Source organism: Mytilus edulis, chromosome 8 (genome assembly GCF_963676685.1).
Source record: "Mytilus edulis chromosome 8, xbMytEdul2.2, whole genome shotgun sequence".
NCBI classification, from domain to species: domain Eukaryota; kingdom Metazoa; phylum Mollusca; class Bivalvia; order Mytilida; family Mytilidae; genus Mytilus; species Mytilus edulis.
The window spans coordinates 83,841,755-83,857,013 of NC_092351.1; the positions used below are offsets into that span (position 1 = coordinate 83,841,755).

Here is a 15,259-nt window from a genome sequence, read left to right on the forward strand (position 1 = left end):
CTGAAAATTAAGCTTACCAAGGATTCCACCTTTCCCTACACGCTGAAGTCGGCTGTAACACAAACAAACCGACACGCTGATCTTTAGTATTGACTTGACTGTCAAATTATTGGGTGAAATCCAGTCTGTTTTGACATATGGATGTTACTAACTGCTGCGCCTCGTGTAGAAAGTGTCTTGGTTAAAAACCACTGCAACCACTCTTTAAGAACTTGAATAACCTGTTGTAGCTAAGATGAAACTATCCTCTCTACGAATATGTCGGTTATTGATTTGGGGATGTACCGCGGGAGGTCGGGCAGGCGGCAGCCATATGTTGTCCGTGCATTTACTAATGAACCGTTCAACCAAAGCTTTTAAAATTTTAATATGTTGTAACTGACAACAAAATGAAGGTCTAGTTCAATAATGACGATTTCGACTTTTACTGTTCAGGAGTTATGGTTCTTGAAAGATTGAAAAATGGCGTTTCCAGTCCTGTCCGTGCTTTTACTCATGAACTGTTCAGCCAAAGCTTTTGAAATTGTTACTGATGACAAAGTGGAGGTCAAGTTTAATAGTGATGATTTTGACTTTTACTGTTCATGAGTTATGGTTCTTGAAAGATTGAAAAATGGTGTTTCCAGTGGTGTCAGTGTATTTACTCATGAACTGTTCAACCAAAGCTTTTCAAATTTTAATATGTTGTTACTGATGACAAAATGAAAGTCAAATTTGACTATTTTCATTTTCACCGTTCAGCAGTTATCATGGTTCTTGTGATATTGAAAAATACCAGGACACAAATAAATGTTAACAAATCCGGTTTGCTGTCGCTCTGCCAGCCTCTTGTTCTTGGTTTTGATGTTAAACTATTGTTTCAGAAAGGGGAGGGGGGTTTGGTTCCATTAAAACGTTTAATCCCGCTGCATATGTTTGCTGTGTGTTTCCAGAGAGTTGCGATGACAAGAACAGAATTGGCTGACGAATATACGGACAGATAGAGCTGACGGACGGACGGACAGACGGACGGACAGATCAAAAACATTATACCCGACCTAATAAATTGCGTGGGGTATAATAATTTGATTGATAGCAGAATAAAGAATAATGAGCAAAGAATATAAAGAATAGAGAAAAATGGACCAAAAAAATAAGAATAGAGAAAAATGCAACAAAAGAAATAAAGAATAGAGAATAATGAGGTGATAAAATATAAAGAATAGATAATAGTGGGTAAAAAGTATAAAGAAGAGATAATAGTGGGTAAAAAGTATAAAGAAGAGATAATAGTGGGTAAAAAGTATAAAGAGCAGAGAAAAAAATAGGAAAACAGACATGAAGGACATCAATGTATGAAAAAGTCGCCCCGAATCTGACAGATGGCGTTACATTCGTCCGTCTTTATGACGTGTAACGTTACTTTTGACAACGTCTGAGATTTTCGGGAGATAATGTATTGAGCGAAGACGTGATACACGAACCAGAAAAAAAAAGATGTGGTTTTCAATCATTTGTGTATGTTTTCTTCTGCAAGCGACAACTGTCCATAAAGACCCGTTGATGAGGTATGTAGACATATTTTCTTTTTATATTTTTATCGAAATTTTGGTGGATTAATTCTTTAGAAGGAAATGCACATGTTCGATAATACCTACTGCAATATGCAGCGATTAATGTTAAAAATAACAAATAATCAAAAAAATCAAACTGGAGTTCTTAAAATTTTATTTCATGTATTTTGTATTTGTTAGTTTTATTTATGTAAAAGTACAACAAGTCAAAGAATAAAAACCTACGACCTCTCCCACTAAAGGTCAACACACTACCACTAAACCGCGGAGCCAACTCGAAATCAACTCGACTAAAACTTTCACAACTTGTTTGAATGAGTCGTTGGGTTTCAGTCTTAAAAGCATGTTTAATCCTGATTCGATTGAAAACAATTATTATTCCGTTTTCAGGGTTTAGTGAAACCGAATGGTGTTCTTTCAGTGGTATTTTTCTACCGCTTGTTGTAAGATAAACAAAATGTTCAGAACGTTTTTATTCCTGTTGCAGATTTTTGTTTTTAGGGACCACTTCCCCTCCCCTGCAATTGAATGGTTGTTCTCTTATAAAAAAAAATAAAAAAAGGGGGACGGTTTTATAATTATTGTTATTTTAATTTGGGTTTTTTTTTCAGATCGAAATTCCTGGAAATCGATGGATTGCTAAGTACTGGTGATGATGTCATTAGAAATATTGAGGTAAATATGATTGATTGATTGCTTACTTCTTGCTTAACGTCTAGTGGAAATTACTTAGAAATGTTTTGACTTGTTTCTTAGTATGGATAGTAAATTAAAATTGGGTATTTTTTCTGAGTTGTTTCAATCACTCGAAACTAGGTAAGACATATATAGAAGTGATAGATATGTGTATTATATATATATATAGAAAATTGAATATTTTAATCAACAACACAACTATACGCAAAAGTGCACACATCATTTCAAGAGAAGGTTGCTTGAGACAGACATTAGATTTCTTAAACTTCTTTCAAATTCCTTTTTCAAAAACGTTCAAACAAGAGGCATGTATACTTTTTACTCAATACAACACATTTGAAAATGGAAATAGGGAATGTCTCAAAGAGACAGCCACCCGACCAAAGAGCAGTACAAGCGTTTTTATCCTGTCGTGACTATGACAAAACAGAAAGAAAGTTTAATTCGTTGAAAAAGCACACACACAAAGTATAGAAATAATTCAGAACGCAAAGGTATGCAAACCTCTCCTGTTTACCTTCAGTGTTGTTTTAATCAATATATTTAAGTTGCTTTTCTTTTTTACTTTTTAGTGTTATATTGATCCTGTAGATGTCGCTTTGATTTTTATATGCTCCATAGTATGTTATCTTGTCCGCAAACGACGTCAACTGAATAGAAGGCTATTAAAAGGTTAGTTATATTAACACTCGGCATTTAAATCATATAAGAATTTATATATTTATAATATTTTAGTATACTTATTTGTGTATACATGTATACTCTGGCTTAAACAAGTCAGATATGTTTTTCTTATTTCACTTGTTGTTGAAATATCTATGTATCTAGTGTAACGGGAAACATCGACCTTATTTAATAACCATTGGGTTGGCTTTTTAATAGTTATTAAGCAAAGCACCATCACAACTGTTTCAGGGTTTGGGAGGAAACGGTATTTGACGGAGTTTGGGATTAAACGATACTTGACGGAGTTTCAAGCAGTGGCGGATCCAGAACTTTTCCTAAGGGGGGCCCGCTCCAGACATGCGTCAATGATTCCCTATATAATCAACCAAATTTTTCCCAAGAAAGGGGGGGGCTGAGTTTGAGTTGAAACGGTACTTGACATGTTAAGGCGGTTTAAACACTAGAACAAGTGAAGCATCGCTACTCATCTTTGTCTCAAAGGCATTGTATAATTTTAAAATCAAACCACATCTCTTCATTATTTTTTTTTTTAAAGCGCAAACAGCAAAACTGACAATAACATTCCTATTGAGATAACTATTGTATTCGTCGATTATGAATGAGGGTTAACTTTACAGACCAGCGAATAATGGGTAAATTATGCAAAACAACAGTTCAAAATAATAAAACATAGAGAAAATTAGACCGAAATATAAAGAAAATGGTTTAAAAAATTTAAGAATAGAGAATTGAATGCCCTCTTCCGGACACTGGCGCATTTAACTTCACAAGGGCGATTATAGTGTGTTGTCTGTCGTGAGTCAGAAATGTTTTATTTTTTTTATTTTTCAACGCTATCAATTTAATTTTTTTTTTAAATATTTAGCACTACAAGGTATGGGGGGAATCAAAATTCAGAATATTTTTTTTGTCATGTGATTGGCCAGATTACTAGTATATTTTTCATATTTTTCATATTTTTTCAAACTTGGGATCAGAATATTTCTATTATTTAGAGACACCCCTTTTTAAGTTTAATGGTCGTTCCCTTAGAGAAAACACACTACATGTACATGTACAGATCTAAAATGTTTAAAAGCAGTTGGTCTCTGAAAAAAGTATTTTATGTGTCTTATTTTTTTTTTTTTGTAGAACTAACATTTATGAAAATTACATGTATTCAAGACGATAAAGTTATATCTGGATTACAACCATATCTTGAAGGTAATACTACATTTCAACATAGTATTTTGTTAATGACCGGTTAAGACAGATTTTTCTTTTAAAAACCTATAAGATACATCAAGCTTAAAACACCGTTTAAATTCCGTTACACCGCTTCCTGATTTAAGATCAGCGTCTTAATTGCCGTTTTATTTCTGTGTGAAATAAATTTCTGATACTTAAGATTGAGAATGGAAATGGGGAATGTGTCAAAGAGACCATAGAAAAGACAACAGCAGAAGGTTACCAACAGGTCTTCAATGTAGCGAGAAATTCCCGCACCCGTAGGCGTCCTTCAGCTGACCCCTTAACAAATATATACTAGTTCAGTGATAATGAACGCCATATTAAACTCCAAATTGTACACAAGAAACTAAAATTAAAAATAATACAAGACTAACAAAGGCCAGAGGCTCCTGACTTGGAACAGGCGCAAAAATGCGGCGGGGTTAAACATGTTTGTGAGATCTCAACCCTCCCCCTATACCTCTAGCCAATGTAGAAAAGTAAATGCATAACAATAAACACATTAAAATTCAGTTCAAGAGAAGTCCGAGTCTGATGTCAGAAGATGTAACCAAAGAAAACAAACAAAATGACAATAATACATAAATAACAACAGACTACTAGCAGTTAACTGACATGCCAGCTCCAGCCTTCAATTAAACTGATTGAAAATTTAAGATTTCATCATATGAATATCAGGCACAATCCTTCCCGTTAGGTGTTTAGTATCATACCATCATAACATATATGAGAAGAACATAACCCGTGTCATATCCAACAACTGTTTTTTTAGTAAATGTGTTTAGTTCCGATGCAAAGACCCTATTTAAGTGAATCAATATTAACGCCAAAATATGCAATTTTTAATGATCTGACAACAGTATCGTAACTATATCCCTTCTTAATAAGTCGATTTCAAGGTTTTGTTAGTTTCTGAGGTGAATACTGACATTTGTGTGCTTTATAAAGAATATTTCCGTAAAAAATTGGATGTGAAATACCTGAACGTATTTATAAGAAGTCTTCATGTTGAACTATATTTACGAATGATGTCCTTATACCGATGATAAAAAAAATTAGTAAATGTTTTGACTAGTTTGTGATATCGAAAACCCTGGTGTAATAATTTTTCAGTAATACATACATTTCTTTTGACTGATAGGTGATAGAAATTTAGCTTAGTGCATCTATAATTTCTCTATTTTATACCAGAATAGTCGTAAAACAAATTTTATGTCATAAATTGATTAAATGATTGATAGGTGATGCAAATCAGGCTTAGACAACTGTCGATACTTTATGTACTTTATTCCAGAAAATAGGTGCATGTAAAGTATAGAGTGTACAAACACACAATCCGTTATCTGAATACACTTGTAATTGTATTTTTAAGAACAAAGTAGATACAAACGACAGTAGCGGATCCAGCCATTTAAAAAAAAAGGGGGTGGTCCCAACACAGAGTAAAGTGGGGGTTCCAAAAATATGCTCCCATTCAAATGCATTGATCGACCAAAAAAAGGGGGGTTCCAACCCCCGAAATCTCCCCCCCCCCCTTTGGATCCGCCACTGAACGAACAACTGTGACGTGTTTTAAAGTAATATGTATATTAAAAGAGGGACGAAAGATACCAGAGGGACAGTTGAACTCATAAATCGAAAAAAAAACTGACAACGCCATGGCTATAAATGAAAAAGACAAACAGACAAACAATAGTACACAAGAAACAAATAGAAGACTAAAGAATAAGCAACACGAACCCCACCAAAAACTAGGGGTGATCTCATTTATTTATTTTTTTTCATGTTATAACAAATACGGTATTAAGATTCTCGGTGATTATTATTTGTTTATTGAGATGCTACTATGAAGGTTTGCCAGATCTGGTGAAAAACCTCCGTAATCTTAAAACACTTTCTAAAGTATTTTATAAATACAGAGGAAATACAAACCAACAACTGGCATGTTTTTAAATTTATATTTATATATAGATGCTAGAAGTGAAAACTCAACCCTTGAGATGCCGTTACGACGGCTAGCAAGATCCTGCTGTAAACTTGATCAAAACGTGGATCAAAAGATGGCAGAAATTGAGGGGCTGTCTGTCCAATTTTCCCGTTTTAAGAAAAATTGGAATAATCAGGCAGCCCCTTATTATGAGACTCCACTGATCACAATGCTTGCTCATGTCGAAGAGGCAAAAGTTCACGCTGAACTAAACAGACTTAAAAAATTTATTGGTAAGAATTTATAATTTTGAATAAAACAATGATTGAGTATTATTTAATTGATTTAAAGATTGACAATCTGAATGTGATAAATAGTTGAAGAAACATAGCAAGAATTGATTGATTGATTGATTGATTGACGAAATGGATTGATTGATTGATTGACGAAATGGATTGATTGGTTGATGGCTTGGTCGATCTATGGGTTACCATTAAAGTTTGATTCATCCTGAAATCTTCTGTAAACAGCCTTTTTAGGATTAAACGTGTTCTTATGATGTGCAGTACTGTCCCAGACAAGGAACAGTCGGTTTTGGTACCTTCAAAACATATTGAACCCTGCTATATTATGTATTTTTTAATGCGTACACTTGATCATTCTCTACCTTATTTGTTTTTGTTGTGTACATAAATCATGCAATTTTTGAAGGGTCTTTTTCGTTTAATCATTTTATCCTTTCGAGACGACTATTCATTATCTGATTTACTTAAGTTCCTTGTTGAAGGCCGTGCAAAGTAACTTGTACTTGCTGACATCCACTTTATTTTGTCTATAGTAGATAGTTGTCTCATTTGCAATCATTTCGTGCATCCTTATTTCATTAACAACTATACAATGCTAGTTTATTTTTATATGTTAGATATACAATGCTAGTTTTTTTTTATACGTTATGAAATTTTCATGAATTTTCATACAAATAAAATGATTATAATTTTAAAAACTTATCAAATTTTATTTAACAGAAAGTGAGCTAAAATCAGTCAAGTCTGTGATGGAGTATAATAGCTACTTGTTAGATCAAGCTGAAGATGATGTAGACAGATTGCTCAATGCTGAAGGTATATATTACTCGACTCAACGGTAGCTCAATAAAAGTCTTAATATTGAGATTATTGTTATAAATCTCAAGGTCAGATCCAGGATGTACAAAAGGGTACGTAATTCTTGAGAACGGAATATATACAGTTGAGCCGAACGAGGGGGAAAATATTTAAACAATGTTATATCAGAAAGTTATATATTATATTCCAATCGCAGGGAACATACTATGCCCTCTCATCCTTAATGTTTTGCTTTACATTGATGGATCTCAAAGAGGGGAATGCCTCCCCCTTTATATTGAATTGAAAAAAAACGTAATTTTAAACATAATATGTGTTTGATTATGTAAACATTTCATGGTTTTTTTTAGAGCTGGAACCTGCCCCCTCCACCCATGTGTAAAATGACTTGATCCGCACTGGTTTCATTATTGATAAACTCATTTAAAATTTGAATTCTTTATTAACTAGAAACAATAAGGCTCATCAAATACAATATATACATATGGCATATAATATACAATAAAAAAAATACATATAGCCGACTATGCGGGATGGGCTTTGCTCATTGTTGAAGTCAGTACGGTGACCTATAATAGTTTTTAATTTCTGTGTCATTTTGGTCTATTGTGGAGAATTGTCTAATTGGCGTGGAGAATTGTCTAATTGGCAATTATACCCCATCAACTTTTTTTATATAATACAAACAATAGGTTTTACAAGAAGTTATATTTACAAATTTAAACATCTCACTTTTTTTATGTAACCGGATTTTCGAAACATTTTCATATTTCTCAGCTACATGGACTATAATTATGAAAAAACGAGTTGCTCACATTTTTCGATCAAACTGACTTCTGAGTAACAAGCAAACCACAGAATTAAGAACATGTTAAATAAGAATTGAAAATTATATTATACGAGTTTCTTATACTATGTTCCTAATTTTGTCATTTTTTGTTCAAATGGAGACGGATTTATATAAGTTTTTCTTGTTTCCGAATTCCTGTATTTATATTGTATAATTATACTTTGTGCACTTTTTGAAAATAAAATATTGGTTAAACTAAACATCTCATATTTATAATAAACTAAGAGAAATGTATATTATATGAAAGTTTTAACGCATACCTTTCTGATTTCAGGCCTGTAAGAAGAAGCTAGTATTGTAATGTGTGGAGAGAGAAAATGACGAAAACATATTTTATTTCTAAGTTTGTTTTTTTTTGTTTTTTTTTAACTTCTTTTTTATGCTTAAATAAAATACGAATTTTTGTTGTCACATGACTTTTCAATATTTTGCCGATACGATGACCAGATAGTTGAATGTAAAGTAGTTTGTCTAGTTCACTGATTATCATACATGTGTCATAATAATTTTCAATATAATCTTTTCGTGCTATGTTTTGTTAATTTGCTAAATGATTTTAGTGAAAACGATTTTTTGCATAATCTAAAAAACAAATCAAACAGAATCTGTATGCATCTGTTTTCGGTCATCTTTTTGATGTAGTGGCAGCCATCTTGAATTTCAGACTGATATAAAAAAAAATATATATATTTAATTTTAGGGTTAATTTTGATTTAGGGAGTTGCAAATTTAACTTATTATGAAATAAGAAAATCTGGTATGATTGTCAATGAGACAAGTATGTGTCAGAGACATAATGGCGTAGAAGACAGCAAGCATAAACTGATCACCGTATGACCTTCAACAATAACCAAATAGGACCAGAAATAACAAATTGTAAAACTATTCAAACAAGAAAATCCAAATGACCTGATTTTTACCACAATAAAACGAGAAACAAATATGATAAACAACGACTAAGAACAACTATAAATTAGGCTTCTAACCTGCAAAATGTATATACAGAAAGTGGTGGGGTTGACCATGCATATGAATTGACACCTGATCCTGCCCTCAACATTGGACATTGATATACTAGTAACAGCAGAACTAAGAACACACTATACAAACCAGTCGAAAAGGGCTTTTCAATGTAAAATTGTTTTACATTGTCATTTCGGGGGTCTTTTATAGCTGACTATGCGGATCTTGGCTTTCCTCAATGTTGAAGGCCGTACGGTGACCTATAGTTGTCAACTTCTGTGTTATTTGGTCTCTTGTGATGAGTTGTCTCATTGGCAATCATACCACATTACTTTATAGAATGAAATTCAAAACAGTGTGGCTGTGGCCATTGATTGACACATAAAATTCATCCATTGACTGGGACAATTTAGGTGAACGTTTATATGTAACGACCACTGCTCACTATGTACTTTTTAAAGACACTTTAACTATGGGGTCACCAAAGGTTCTCAACACCTTAATAAAGTAATTCGAAAAATTAATCAGAAATAACACGATGTTTTGATTCATATCAATTATATAAATCAAAACATAAAGGTTATTCCTGATTAATTTTTCGAATTATTTTATAATTAAAGGCGTTAAGAAACCTTAGGTGACCCCATAGTTTAAATGTCTATCGTAGGTACGTCGTGAACAGTGGTCGTTACAGACAAACGTTCACGTAAATTGTCCCAGTCAATGGATGAATTTAATGTGTCAATCAATAGCCACAGCCACACTGTTTTGAATTTCATTCTATATTTACTCATCAGATCGATGTAAAGCAAAACAATCAACTACCAAAAGCACTTAAGACACATGGTACCGATCTGAGAGTATTTGCAGAAAGTACATTTCATGCCGAGAACAACTACTTTTAGTAAAATCATGTATGCAAGACAAAAATACCACCCAGTACACAGGCAATTCATGATTACATCATTTCACGATCCAGACATTGCAGATACATGTCTCTTTTGTTGCCGTACTAACTAGAAATGTCTTACTTTATTTTGGTATTTGAGAAAATCTCGGGTGCATGTTTTCCATATCTCCCTTGAAATATTTTGGATACAATTTATATAAACAAGATACCCTATGGAAAATCGGCAAAAATTTGGAAATATTTGGGCAAGATCTAATTCAAATATTTATAGTTTTTCACTTGCTTTCCATCACGATATAATTAACGAGACGTTTTTTCAAACACAACCAAATCACCCACCATGGCAGCATTTTGTCCAATCACAGAAAGGATTTTCGAGCATGCGTATTCTGTTGCCATAGTTAAGCGTCCTTAAGTTCAAAGGACACAAACCGAAACTACCGACTACGTCGGAAAAACGATGAAGGGACAGAAGGATGTCGTTGCAACGTATATCTAAACATAAATTAGCATAACAAACAATACGTTTTATTAACTTAATAGTACAAAATATCATATATTTCTACAAACTTGCCTCCGCAAACAAACAAAACCTTGCCGGACTTATCAAAACAAATATCACGTGGCGCCCTGATTTTGTCAAACTTATCTAACAGAGTTTTCCTTTGCTTTCCATCTTCTGAAATTACATGTAATGCTCTAGACTGAGCACATGCTACTATACATCCATGGTTATTAACGGCAACAGAAAGTATGTTTTTCATATGCTTGTCCTTGTAGCAAAATATTTCGGACCCTTCCGTTGTTGTTGCTACTACCTCTCCAGTATCAGATGTATAAAGTAAACGTTTGTTTTTTACATCACTCGCAAGTCCATTCACATTCCTGTGACATTTTGTGTTTGTGGTGAAACACTTTTGTAATTCTATTTCTTGGTTACCAACTTGCACTTTTCGCAGTTTATCTCCTACGATGACATGTATACAATAATCTATCTAAAATGCAAAGTCCATCATTTGTCCCACCGCCGCTTTTAATTACTTTGTGTGATTTAAATTCACGTTCTTGTAACGTGCACGTATATATGGTCGTATATATGCACGCATCATAACACGAAACAAAAATAGTATGCGTTTCGATATCACAAGCCAGTCTCTTTATCACATGATTGAAAGTAGTTTTTGCTATACATCTGCCAGTATCACGATCAATTGCATACAAATTTCCATCAGCACCCACAAAGATCACTTTGCCCATCATACAGATAGCACTAACATCAAAATCTAAAGACATAGTTTTATTGTGTCTTAGTGTTATATTTTTAATTGAAATGTTATCCAATGAATTCATGTACATACAGTCATTCAAATAAATTGGAGCATTAAAAGTCAGATCGATTTTTCCGAAATTCTCTGCTTTTTCTGCTTGAAGGAATGTATCATTCATAGCAAATCTAGTTTCATCAACTGATTCTTTATTCAAAATTGTGCTTGTTTCTTCTATTTTAGATTTTAATTTATTTTCCGACCTTTTAAGATGAATAAACATATGATTCAACGTACCATACTCTCGGGCAGACTGTGTAGTCTTCATCAATGAGATGATGTGGCCTAGCAGATTTTCTGCAGCTTTTAATTTATCTTCGAAAACAGTTTTCTGTTCATCGCGAGTCATATTTAGCTCCTTTAAAAATGAGGACAGTAGAATATCGACGCGGTCTTTTATTGACTTGGCGGATGTTTTTGCGGTTAACTCGATATCTTTAAAAGAACTGCTAAGCTTTTCATAATTGCTTTTCTTTTCTTCAATCAATTCTTCAGCTTTAGATTTTACTTCTTTCAATTTAGATTCAAAAGATTCGATTTTATCAGCGTTAAGAACTGTCATGTCTTCAAAAGCTTGTACATTATCACATTTTCTGTGCTGTGCTGTTACACAGAGCAAACAACAGAGTGCTTGATGGTTAAAACAGAAAGCTTCCAAGATTTTAGAAGTATGAACTGAACATTTATCAGAAATAAAACTAAAATCAGGCTCGCCTTCGCTGGCTAATTTACTAATTTCTTCGATTTTAACAACTTTATGATCTGCAGAAATCTTCATACGGTTGTGAATTCGCAAACAGTCATCACAAAACGCGTCACTGCAATCCCGACACCAATGTGTTGCTAAGTTTTGATTGTTTTCTGTTTTGCATAGATGACACTCTTGGTTCGTAGATTCTGATTGGTCCATTTGTGATGGAAGCGATACATTTGGCGGGAGAGACGATGCCCACTGCGATGTTTCCTCTCCGTGATTTGTGGGCGTAACAACTGATCTACAAACGGGACATGGGTAACTCGAAGGTTTATGTCCTGTCCGATGTTCTGTTGATAAAATAAACTCACCGATACATACTTCACAAAAGCTGTGTGAACATGGTAATCTTTTAGGAGATTTAAGTTTCTCTAAACATATCGGACAAGTGAAAATGTCAAATTCTTGTTCACCTTTTGCAGCCGTTGCCATCTCTCTAACACAGGTAAACAACTTCCTTGTTTTAAATAAACTTAACTCCCCTTATTATTCAACTTAAAATGTATCACTGTAGGTAAAGTGTCAAGCTCAGGCAGTGCTTTAATTGAGGTAATTGATCGGATTTTTTCAAATGGGACCAGGTTTTGTTTCGCATAAATATGTTGCAATATAAACAAACATACTTAACTCAAGACATAGGCAAAGTATCTTTGTTCTTACTATGCTTTAAATTAAGCTAGCAGATGATGCACAACTGAGGTGTGCTCTAAAGGGGCATTAGTTACAAGAATTTAAAACAGTATTTATGATTATTTGTTTCAATAGTTCGCTTTAAGCTGCAAGTTTGGTTCCGTTTTGGAAACATCGCTGATGAAGTATGCAGCTTGCAAGTCGATAATCAACCTCATTCAATCTGAATCCGTAGTCATGTGACATTCAATTGAACCCCTTAGCTAGAGATTGGTTTTGCACAAACTAGCTATTAAAAAGAAAACTCGGGTAGGAACGATGAGTTATTTTTTAAATAATTTTTTAACCTATAATATGAAATAGACCTAGGGCCGTGTCAATGAAAGTATCCTAGGATATGTCCTAAGATATGTCTTAGGACGTTATTTAGGATGGTCTTAGGACGTGCCTGAGACATGTCTTAGGATGTAAAACAAAGCTGTCTTAGGACAGTCCTAACTACGATGGTCCTACTAGGACCGTCCTAACACATACTTTTAATTGAAAAAAATATGTTGTGATTGCTATGACATAGATTTAATGGTATTTTAGTATCTATATTTATAAAGAGAGGGAGGAGGACTTTTATATGGAAAACAATTAACGCAAAATAAAAGTTAAAGATTTAACGTTATTCTAATAAATAACGTTGTTTAGGGGCGACATCAAAAGTTCAATGTAGGATAAAAAACTTAATTCATATAGTTTTTTCTCTGACCCCCTACCCCCTCTCTTAACTTAATTTGGGGAAAATTGATTGACCAATAAGGATATATATAAAATTGATGTCAATTAAACAAAACTTGCAGCTATTTTGACCCCCCACCCCCAAACTATTTGAATTAAGTTTTTTATCCTTCATTGATTTTTTGATGTCGTCCCTTAATGAAATGATAAAAGATATATAAATGAATTTAATACGAAAACAAAAGTAAATAGTCACGAAACTTTGTTAAATGCGTTATTCGTGCTGCAGTTTTAGTCGATGAACTAGTTTTGTCCTTAGGTCCACTCGATTTTATTACATGTATCGAATGGGGATTAGTTAAAAGAAAAAGTCATATTTTCCCCATCTTTAAATTAATATTGCACCGTTTTTAGTTTAGTCGCAAAAATGTTGCTTTAATGCTTGTATGTTTTAGGCTTCAGAAAAGGCAGCACGAAATAATCTCATGTAATACAATTAAATCTTTAACAAAAATTGAAAACAAAATTGTTGTATTAATTTAATTCTCATAACAGTATGATAGTTTAATATTGTATATGTATTTTTTGTATTGATTTTATGCCATATTTGTTGTTTTTATTACGTTTTAGGACATTGTAACCTTTAGGACTATCCTAAGACACCTATTTGTATGTCCTAACTTTAGGACCAAATTTAGGACATATCTTATTTTAGGAGACTTTTGTTAACCTGACTTAAGACTAAGACGTGTCCTAAGACCATCCTAAGACATGTCCTAGTCCTAGGACAGCTTCGTTGACACGGCCCCAGACCTAGAAAAATCCATTTGTACGTGTTCACTATCTTTTTATATTTATGTTACCATCGAGTTGTATAGACGTCGACAGTCTTCGGGGGTCAATTCGATGGTTGAGAAGACTAAATTACACACACGACATGCTGATTCATATTATCGAGTACATGCATACATAACAGCTAATGCCTTTTTAGATATTAGATACACTATATAAAAAAGAAGATGTGGTATGATTGCCAATGAGACAACTATCCACAAAAGACCAAAATGACACAGACATTAACAACTATAGGTCACCGTACGGCCTTCAACAATGAGCAAAGCCCATACCGCATAGTCAGCTATAATAGGCCCCGATAAGACAATGTAAAACAATTCAAACGAGAGAACTTGCATAGTCAAATGTACTCTTACCTAAAGGGCGGATCTGGGAATTTCCAAGAGGTGTGCATAATTCCATAAAATGGAAAAATACGCCGAGTTTTACGATTTCATGCTAAAATAATATATAATTTTAAATCAAATGGGGACGCTTTTCCCCCTCCTTTTTTCAATCCGCCGCTGGCCTTTCAATTACGACAATCACATCATAGTTGATCAATTTAAAATGTTGTACAAACTTCGTCGCTTCAACTGGAAGCATTTTATGTCATTTTATGTAAACTTCATCAGTATTTTAAAATAAAAGAAGATAAACAAAAATTGTAATTCTTGCATGCAAAACTCAAAGAAAATGCGTTATTTACGGACACCTAACAGAAATACTTGCGTTTGGATCAATAAATTGATTTTAGATTTAAAAATAAAGTTTGCTACACGTATTGAATAAAACTGATACAATTGCGAAATAAAAGTAAATCAATTCGATCGATTGTAATTATTCTACTCGACAATTAAAGGGGCACTAGCTGTCAAATTCATGGTCACCGATTTGACTCAAATTCTCATATTTGATTTATAACAATGTAAAACATTTATTCAAACTATCAAAAGTCTAAAATAAACAATTAACAGAGCATGGGGTAGATAATATAAATAGGTTCGTTTCGTGTGTATTTTAGTCCAGACGCCATCTAATTAACTATCG

At 33.4% G+C, this 15,259-nt stretch overlaps 2 protein-coding genes across 2 annotated transcripts; one reads left to right on the top strand and one right to left on the bottom strand.

Moving 5' to 3' along the window:
- Positions 1-1,439: 1,439 nt before the first annotated feature.
- On the top strand, positions 1,440-8,393 carry LOC139486427 (uncharacterized). The gene is made up of 7 exons (XM_071271300.1): positions 1,440-1,547; positions 2,165-2,228; positions 2,822-2,921; positions 4,068-4,139; positions 6,138-6,386; positions 7,119-7,214; positions 8,342-8,393. Exons 1-7 carry the CDS (start codon positions 1,477-1,479, stop codon positions 8,347-8,349), a joined length of 660 nt encoding a protein of 219 aa, XP_071127401.1. The 5' UTR covers positions 1,440-1,476; the 3' UTR covers positions 8,350-8,393.
- Positions 8,394-10,471: 2,078 nt separating this feature from the next.
- Positions 10,472-12,451, bottom strand: LOC139487152 (tripartite motif-containing protein 59-like). The gene has a single exon (XM_071272129.1). It carries the CDS (start codon positions 12,449-12,451, stop codon positions 10,901-10,903), a length of 1,551 nt encoding a protein of 516 aa, XP_071128230.1. The 3' UTR covers positions 10,472-10,900.
- Between the last annotated feature and the right edge of the window lie 2,808 nt (positions 12,452-15,259).

Bases quoted from the DNA above. Each gene is read 5' to 3' on its own strand.
- LOC139486427 (XM_071271300.1), top strand. From the start codon at position 1,477: ATGTGGTTTTCAATCATTTGTGTATGTTTTCTTCTGCAAGCGACAACT. The intron at 2,922-4,067 runs GTTAGTTATATT...TTTTTTTTGTAG, and splicing joins GAATAGAAGGCTATTAAAAG to AACTAACATTTATGAAAATT. The intron at 6,387-7,118 runs GTAAGAATTTAT...TTTATTTAACAG, and splicing joins CAGACTTAAAAAATTTATTG to AAAGTGAGCTAAAATCAGTC.
- LOC139487152 (XM_071272129.1), bottom strand. From the start codon at position 12,451: ATGGCAACGGCTGCAAAAGGTGAACAAGAATTTGACATTTTCACTTGT.